Consider the following 9,911-nt stretch of genomic DNA (forward strand, 5'->3'; position numbering starts at 1 on the left):
GAAACCATTCGGACGTTGTTAAACTCCTCGTTGACCGAGGAGCACCTCTCAATGAAAGGGATACAACTGGGCAGACGGCTTTAGGCTATACAAACAATCAGGAGTTAAAAAATTACCTGAAGTCAAAAGGCGGTGTCGAGTGACATCTACATTGTCCACAGTCAATGGTCAAGTAAATACCCTGCGTCTTCATTTACTTTTCTACAAAGAGTTTTCATATAGTTGTGTTTTAAACATTAAATTGTATTTTGTATGCTAATATATTGAACGATATTCCTGATTTTGTTATAAAAATCAACAAGGTTTTTCAAGTGGGCTTTTAAAAATATTATATTTTTTTCTTGATAGTGTTACAGTGTGCTGCATTTTCAATTTATAATTTCATATCAACTTTTTTTTTTTCTTAATTTTTATCATTAATAAAAATCTAAACTTATATGTTATTTATTTAAAACCTTTAGTGAACATTTTATTTAAGAAAGCTATGTGATAACGTATATTTGTAATTCTGAAGAGAGTGGACAGTTAGACGATTGATAAAACAATAGTTTATTATAAATAAAAGGCTATAGAGCTATAACAGAAGTACTAAGTAAAATACATCAAATTAGAAACATAGTTTTTTCCCCACAGTTTTAACGAATATGACAGAGAACTATTACAAGTGATTGAAAGGATCTTAACAAACTTAAATTTTTAAGCCAAAGGCTAATTACTTGAAAACAGTTCTGCCGATTCACTCGACCAAAAAATACCTGCTCAGCGCCTTAAAAATACCCGCCACTTTACCCGCTCTTTATAACTGCTGTATGATTGTTACAGCCATTATTGTTCCGTAGCATTAGCTCTGCTGCGATAGTTGATAGTATAAGTGATGCAATGAAGCAACTTCCACGTTAACTATCACATGTATATGCCTTGACAGTGAGCAATCGTACATTTTCAGTTATTGCGACCAATGTTACAGCCACCATCATGGTGTAACTGTTTGATAGATACAGTCATAACAGCTTTACTGTCATGACAGCATTGATATAAACTGAGTCTGACGTAATAGTTGATAGTACAAGTAATGTCAGTGGACTAACAGTCGTGTTAACTGTCATATGGATACCTCTGGACAATTAACTTTCGCAAATATTAACCTCTTGGCATATTAGCCTTACCAAATGTAATGACGATAGGTGGGAAAATATCATTTTTATGTATTGTTTTTGTTTTGATTATTTCTATACAAGATTTCTTCTAACCTGATCAACAGTTAAGGTGTTGGACAGGAAATCGAAGAAAAAATTGTATCAACTCCGGGCCAAAAAATGATTCCACCTCGGGCCTCAAATATAAATCTAACTTGAGCCCCACAAACAAATCCACTCAAGACCCAAAATTATATTCATTCCATGCCTCAAAAATAAATCAACCCCGGGCCCCAAAAAGAAATATGTCATGGGCCCCAAATGGTCTAGGTACGCCTTTGTCCCTAAAATTCCATATTTAAGGCAAAATAATAACCTGCTGGTAATAGAAAAGGTCTCTAATGATTAACTAACAAAACTAGTCGAAGGACTACTCTGGCACACCTTTATTTATAAGGTAAATCCATTTTACCCGAAATACCTGAAAATCAGCAGCACTGCTTGAAAATAACAAACAAACATTTCTTATAACCTTCTTATGATAGTTTACATAAAATCCGCTAGGATTACTTGATTACTGAGGCAGGTCAGTTACCTAATTATGAATATAATTTACATATTAATTTTCTTTATTGTAATCAAGTCTCAAACTTTTTTGCACTGGATAAGTTGACATATTGTGCTAATGGTATCCAATATTAAAAACAATAAATAACATATTAAATTAACAATAAATCTAATATTAAATTATCAATAAACTAAAATGTTTATGTTCCTTCGCATTATATAACTTTAATTTTTTATTTCCTTGATTATGTTAGTTTTACTTACTTGTTCAATTACCTACATATACATTTTATTTTCTACTTCTTTTATCCCTTTATTTTTATTAATTTCATTCTGTACAATTATTTACTATATGTCATTCTGTTTATATTTTCTTCTTTTTTATTTTTTTGTATTCATTGGTTTTTATCTTGTTCTTTGCTTTAAGCCCTAATGAAGGCTAGAAATTTTGGACGAAACGTTGGCACTATTAAATGAGTAATTCTAACTTATTTGTGTTATTTACTAACCACACCCCTCCCCCAACCATCTTCTCCTCATATATTTTATCCACGGTCAGCTATCTTTTCATCAATAAGTCAATAAGTTGAATTCTATTTTATCTCTGTAGCTGCTTTACTGGGCATAGAATAAAATGTTGAACTTTTGATTTTTTTTCACATTATTACCTTTTTAATTTCTGCATTCAATTAGTCGATAAAGAGCAAGTCAACAGAGGTAGATGTATACAGAAGTTAAAAATGGGAAGATTCTCTATAACAAAATCTTAAAAATGGTGATTTAGTCAATCATACTCCAGTTGAACATATGAGTGATAAATAAATCAAAACAGTTATTATTACATTTCAATAATGAATAATAATTAATACTAAATATTATTCGTAAAATATTTAATTAATTTATTCTTTATTTAGCTACTAACAAGTTATTTTTTAATATTGTAGACATTTTTCCTAATGCATGCGATGATAACATCATATTACACTAACCAAAGTTCTAGTATTTTTAGACCTACTAGGTCATACAGTCCCTCTATATTCATTTAACCATTCAACAATAAATATTTTATCAAATACAGTGGTGAAAAAAAGTATTTGCACACCCATTTTTCATAAAACTTATGACATATAGGGAAATAATTCAACCACTAGCACCATCTGGCTGGACCCCTTCGCCGTGATATGCTAGATATGAATATCATAATTAATCATTGGAGTTCCTTTCCAACGGTATCGTGTTCACCAATTTACTATGCTATTATATATGAGGTGGCATGCAGGGATTATTAATTATAAAGTAAAGTCCTCGTTACATGTTTTATATTTACAATTATATACACATTATCAAGAATACTATTATGAGAGAGCATGGTAGACTTGTTTCCTTATACTTTGATTATAAGATAATGAATTGAGAAGTACCAGTTGGGATATTTGATATTTATACTGACTCTAAGTTATTAATTCTATCCTTGCCATTCAAATAACAACAGAAAAGGTCTTACTTGTTTCGGTACATGGGTAGGATTGGCGGTTGTCGTGGAAAAGCGTCCATATGGCCTCCCGGCTGCCGCTGATCTCCCAGACCGTCTTCCTCTGTCAGACTGTTCTCTTCTCTCAGCTTCCCTCAAACTCTGTCTCTTCCGTCCAGCTCTCTCAGGCTATGTCCCCTGAGACTCTTCCCCAACTCTGTCCACCTCGACTCCGACTGTCTTCAACGGTGAGCTCCTTCAAACTCCTCTTGAGAGTCTCCACCAAACTCTGTTCTCAAAAACTCTTTTTTTCTCCCTTTTTGTTAATTTTCTCCCCTCTCCTTCTGACTCCTCCTTCTATTGATTTCTGTCCTCTGATTGGTTCCTCTATTTTCAGAGGGGGTGAGAAGGTCCGATGATCTTCGACGAAAATCCTACCTTTCATCTTTAAAAGTTTCTTCTTTGAAGAAAGCCGGCTTCTAGCGGCTTACTTTATTTTTCCCGAGGTTTTTAGAGAGGCCCCGTGTGAGATAAGGGGTGTTTATTTGTTATCAATTACGGCGGCTATTTCCCTGTACTTTCTAATGTCTAAACTGGCCACGTGCAAGATAAGGGCTGTTTGTTTGTTTAACTCTGCCTACACAGTTGACCGTGTCCCAGAAGGTGCATAACCTCTGTTATCTATATGCCTCTGTACATTTCTTTAGATCTGTAGCCGACGGATATTTGCATATGTCCGGCGGTATCTTTGGCATGCCGACAAAAGAAATTATTTTAAGTTAAAAAACTCCAGCTGGTGCCTCTCATACATATCACAATATGTGTTCCAGTAGGACAACGATCCAAAACACTGCCACCAAAACCAAGGGATGGTTGATATTTAATGTGCGAAGGCAGTTGCACACCCCAACTCAACCACCAGACATAAATATAGAAATTTTATGGCACATCTTACATCAGAATGTGAGAAAGCATCACATCACTGGAAGGCAGCTTTGAAACAAGTACTCGTCCAAGAATGGGAAACAATCAAGAACTGGTCCAAGAATGGGAAACATTCAAGTACTGGTCCAAGAATAGGAAACAGTCAAGTACTGGTCCAAGAATGGGAAACAATCAAGAACTGGTCCAAGAATCGGAAACAATCAAGTACTGGTCCAAGAATGGAAAACAATCAAGAACTGGTCCAAGAATGGAAAACAATCAAGTACTGGTCCAAAAATGGGAAACAATCAAGTACTGGTCCAAGAATGGGAAACAGTCAAGTACTGGTCCAAGAATGGGAAACAATCAAGTACTGGTCCAAGAATGGGACACAATCAAGTACTGGTCCAAGAATGGAAAACAATTAGTACTAGAGCCGGGAAGAAAAAAAAGGCAGTTATCTTACCCCAATTTTTTATTACTTTAATGAAAACTATGCATAATTACTAGTCAAAATTGATGAGTCTGCCAAGTATAGATAGGGGGAATAAAAAATGTCGGCTGTTTCGAAACCTTGAAAAACACTAATTTTTATTCGGAGCTCTATATCTTAAAATCTACCAACAACACTAGAAAACCTAAGAGCACATTATTTAAAGAAGAGTAAATTTGCTGAAATATTAATCTTAAAAGAGCTATTTACGTCGAGTATTTCTTGAGATACAGCTTTTTAAAAAGCAAAATTTCTTAAAAATCTACTGAAAGATTAGTAGTTATTTAATTTATTTTGAGAGATTTATATCTCAGAAACTATGTGACGTACAGATGTCTATTAGCACTCAATATACGATATACGCAAACTATAAAGTAGTTTATGACGTTTATCGTCGTAGGAGTAACAGTTTTCAAGATATATGCTAAAATAAATTTATTTATAGTTGTTCGGACAATAAGTTTGATTTATGACAAAAATCATTTCAGAAACCATTTGACGTACAGATATCTGCCAGCGCTCAAATTAAAGCTAATTAAATTTACTATAAAATAGATAATAATGTTTATCTTTGTAGGACTAGTAGTTTTCATGATATTTGACAAAATAAACTCACAAAAAGTTAATTTATAGTTGTCCGTTTAAAATGTTGGATTTTTGAAAAAATATATCTCTAGTTTCATAAGATGCACATATGTCTGCCAACATTCAAAATAAAGGAAATTTAACTTACTATAATGTAGTTTATGACTCTTATCTTCGTAGGGGTAGTTGTTTTTATGATATTCACATATGAATATAAATTTGGAAAATCAAAATTTGTCCGAACAACTATAAATCAATTTGTAATTTCATTCAGCAAATTTCATGAAAACTATTGCTCCTACGAAGATAAACATTATAAACTATTTTATAGCTCATTAAACTACCTTTGATTTGAGTGCTAATAGAAATCTGTACGTCAAATGGTTTTTGAGATATCGATTTTTCAAAATAAATTCACTAACTACCGATCTTTCAGTACATCCAATGCAACATTTTTATGAAATGTTGCTTTTTAAAAAGCCATATCTCGATAACTATTTATTGTTAATAACTCTTTTAGTGCTCATATTTTAGCAAATTTGCTCATCTTTATATGACGTTCTCTTAGGTTTTCTTGTGTTGGACCTACTTTTTAAGATATAGAGCTCCGAATGAAAAATTAAATTTTTTATCGCTTTCAAACAGCCACCATTTTTTATTCCCCCTACCTATACTTGGCAGACTCATCAATTTTGACTATTAATTATACATAGTTTTCATCAAAGTAATCAAAAATTGGGGTGAAATAATTGCCTTTTTTCTCCTCTTGGGCTCTTTTACTAAGTCTTTTGGTTAATTACTTAGCCCACTCCATGCCCAGACGTCTGCAGGAAATTATTAATGCCAATGGACTTTTTATGAAATATTAAATTTATATTTATTCTCAAAATAAAAAAATTATCGGAAGAGTGCAAATAATTTTTTCTAGAGGATTTCATTATTTTTCTATTTTACGGTTCCATAATTAAATTAAGGAGCGCAAATTTAAAAATAAAAGAATTTTATTAATATGGGAATAGGGTTAAATTAATGTAAAGACATTGTATGACTTGATAGTGATAAAAATTTTGAAATGTTGTTAAGCGTAATAAATGTTATTTCATTTTTATTTATTGATTGATTTTTAAAACTATATTAAAAATAAATACAACAAGTAAATTTGAAGTTGCATCATGTCATTGTATAACTAATACGGGCTGAAGAATCAATCCATTCATTGATCTTCAATAACATTTCTAAAAGATCTCGAGGACATCATCTTTTCAGAAGCCTACGATGATTACCAGGTAATGAAGAAGCCAGGCTTGGGTGGTTTATTATATTCACAAATCAAGCCTGGAAGAAATTGGCCTTAGTGTGAGGAATATATCGGGCGTTGTTTACCCCACTGACAAAGTAAATGTGTTAGAAACTGCTTCTAAAAATATCCTGTATTATAACCTTATATTTAACTAAAGTGGGAAATAAGTAAGCGTGAAATTTTCCCTCTTAAAAGACGGTTATTAATCATAAAATAATCTAAATAGTTATCGACATACAGTCTGGTGAAGAGTAATGTATGAGAGATGGTAAACAAGTACCCATGTAAAAAGTAAGTTACATATGACGGAGAAGGTCACCTAAGCAACCAAGAGAAAATTCCCTAATGGCATTCAACCGTCTGCGTCCGCTCGCTCTGCACGCTTGAGATAAACAAATCTCCGACGGATATTTTCCACCTCAGGTTGGGGCCTTGATAATTACATTCCCTACTTACTGGGATATCATCACAATCTGCTACTTTTTTGCTTACTCTAAAACATTTCGAAAAATGACCTTTCTTTATAGCGCTAACAAACTATTTTGGAGAGTTGGGCAAAAAGTATTCGATTGACGAGGGACGAATAAATTTTTATTCGAAGTTTGCATTGAATTGACGAGAGACGAAAAAAATTTTATTCGAAGTTTGCATTGAATTGACGAGAGACGAAAACATTTTTATTCGAAGTTTGCATTGAATTGACGAGAGACGAAAACATTTTTATTCGAAGTTTGCATTGAATTGACAAGAGACGAAAACATTTTTATTCGAAGTTTGCATTGAATTGACAAGAGAAAACATTTTTATTCGAAGTTTGCATTGAATTGACAAGAGACGAAAATATTTTTATTCGAAGTTTGCATTGAATTGACGAGAGACGAATAGATTTTTATTCGAAGTTTGTATTCGATTGACGAGAGACGAATAAATTCGATTTCGATTGACCAGAGACGAATAACATTTTTATTCGAATAAAAATACGACTAAACAATCCGAATACTCTTGTACTCGAATATTTGAAATATTATTTCAATAAAATTAGTCGAATGAAAAATTAGTGAAATACAAAATTATACGAATAAAAAATTAGTGGAATAAAATAATAATCGAATTACAATTAGATTTTTTATACATGAAATTTGGTCCGGGTGCGGTCAAATTAAACTCAAATAGTAATATTACGCACTTTTTTTGTTTGAGCCAACATTTTGAGAAATTATATCTCGGGAACGATTGAACATCCTTATTAGGGATCATATTTTAACAAATTTATTCTAATCTAAATTATCCCGTTTTCAAACGACGGCCATTTTGTATTCCCCTTACAGACATATCAATTTTTAATAGTAATTATATATTGTTTTCATTAAATTAATTAAAAAATAGTATGAAATAACATTGTTTTTTTTTTCTACTAGAGTCTGGTACTATCAATTACTAATGAAAATTTTGTATTCTGAGACCAAAAATTTCTTCATTGTCTGCATGAGTACTAACCTTCTCCTTAGTTAACAAGGAAGCCCATAGTTCAATCTCTGCTTGTGGTATTGTGAAAATCTTAATGAGGAAATTATTATTAGTCATTCAGCTATCATAATTGTTATACTATACAATATAAACATACAAGAGAACCCTCATATGTTAGAAAACAGAATAGTTAAAATATATCCATACGCGACCATGAAAATTTTCGTGTTCCACGTATTAAGAAACATATAACAGAACCCTAATATATTAGAGATCAGAAAAGTAAAAAAATATATATATATGTACCGCCATAAGCCTGTAAGACAAAAAATGTCGTTTTTACGAGTAAACGAATACAAATGTGTCCGGATGGTTAGTCGCTTAATTTTTTATAATAACAGATTATTCATCCATAAAATTGATGAATACAAAAGTACTTAAATGGTTATTCGAATTGTTTTCCTTGAATAATTGATTATTCATGTAAAATAATGACGAATACAAAAGTATTTGGATGGTTAATCATATGTTTTTGTACGAATAATTGAATAATCGAGTTGGAAAATCAGGAATTGAAAAGAATTCGTCTCTCGTGAATCGAATAATATTTGCCCAACTCTGCTATTTTGAGTATTATAATTTTGTTGAATAATATTCTCCTAATTGTTTGCTGTTGTTCTCAGATCTCAAACAGATATATTTACTTGTAGGGCTATCAAATTATTGGCAATTGAAAAATAGGGGCCGTGGGGTTAAACCGTTCGTTACTTAATGAAAGAGTTGAAAGATTGATGCAAGTTATTTAATAGAAAATTATCACAAGGAAATGTACTAAAATATTTTAATAGTGGTAATTATGAGCAGCACTCTGCTGAAAGTGTGGAATCTCATGTTTCAGTCTGTGGATGGCCTTTGCATATTCTGCGGCGTTATAGGATGCGATTGCATTGTAGGCAGCAGTCTGGGCTACTGTTCCATCGGGGTTAAGAGGGGCAGGAATGTGAGCCTCTGGGTTGTACTTGTAGGACGATCCTTGGCTGTAGTGTCCTGAGGAGTATGATGGTCCTTGGTTGTAGTGTTCTGAGGAGTACGAAGGTCCTTGGCTGTAGTGTCCTGAGGAGTATGAAGGTCCTAGATTATAATCAGCTGAAGAATAGGCAGCTCCTTGCCCGTAGTGTCCAGCGGAATAGGATCCTTGTCCAGAGTATCCCGAGGCGTAGACTTCTTGGTTCCAGCCGTGATCAGGAGGAGAAGTGTAGTCAGGATGAGCTGCAGCCAGACTGTCTGCTTCATGGAGTCGCTTGAACTCTGCAGCAAATGCAGCATGGTGCGCTGCCCTAGCATGGTGTACTTCAGGAGTAAGGGCTACGGTACCGTCGTGGTTGAGTGGCGCAGCAGGGCCATGGTAAGGTGCCGATCTTCTGTCACGAGAGAGCACCTCATCGGAAAGTTTTCCTTCGAAAGCCAATGCCAGGCCGAGGAAGGCAAAGATAATTGTACTTCTGCAGAACATTTTGATTTGTGGCTAAGACATGGAGTCTTGGACTATATATGCACCGCCCCACCAGATCGCAATGTTGTAACCGATGTTAGTCAGCCGGTGAAGCAGCCACTTGCGTAAATAACATACCGACAATGAGCACTCAACGAACCTTGTTAATTATTTATTAAAGTCTTAATCAGATCAGATAAACATGAGTTATTAGTCATTATTTTTTCCAGTCTGTAATTTATGATGGAATTTTCGTGATGGTACCTTGGAACACCCAGCATTGAGGATTCTCAAATATAAATCCTAAGAGTAAATAAATATTAATTGGCTTAAGACATATTCCTACTAGAGCATTAATGACCTACCTCACATAAAAATTCTTAGTATTTATAATATCTACTACTACAATAGTATTACTATTAGTATTAATAATATAATTATGAGAGATAGTTGACCGTGGATGATAAATGAGGAGA

At 33.3% G+C, this 9,911-nt stretch overlaps 1 protein-coding gene across 1 annotated transcript in view; it reads right to left on the reverse strand.

Annotated features, from left to right (window-relative positions):
- Positions 1-8,730: 8,730 nt before the first annotated feature.
- The window catches only part of LOC112211174 (uncharacterized), a 13,565-nt gene continuing 12,384 nt past the window's right edge, over positions 8,731-9,911 (reverse strand). The window contains exon 3 of the mRNA XM_067049924.1: positions 8,731-9,445. Within this exon, the coding sequence (XP_066906025.1) occupies positions 8,785-9,445 (661 nt within the window). The 3' untranslated portion in view covers positions 8,731-8,784. The remainder of the gene's footprint in view (positions 9,446-9,911) is intronic.

This window comes from Halyomorpha halys, unplaced genomic scaffold (assembly GCF_000696795.3).
Source record: "Halyomorpha halys isolate HHAL.00 unplaced genomic scaffold, Hhal_1.1 Scaffold21.1, whole genome shotgun sequence".
Classification (NCBI taxonomy): domain Eukaryota; kingdom Metazoa; phylum Arthropoda; class Insecta; order Hemiptera; family Pentatomidae; genus Halyomorpha; species Halyomorpha halys.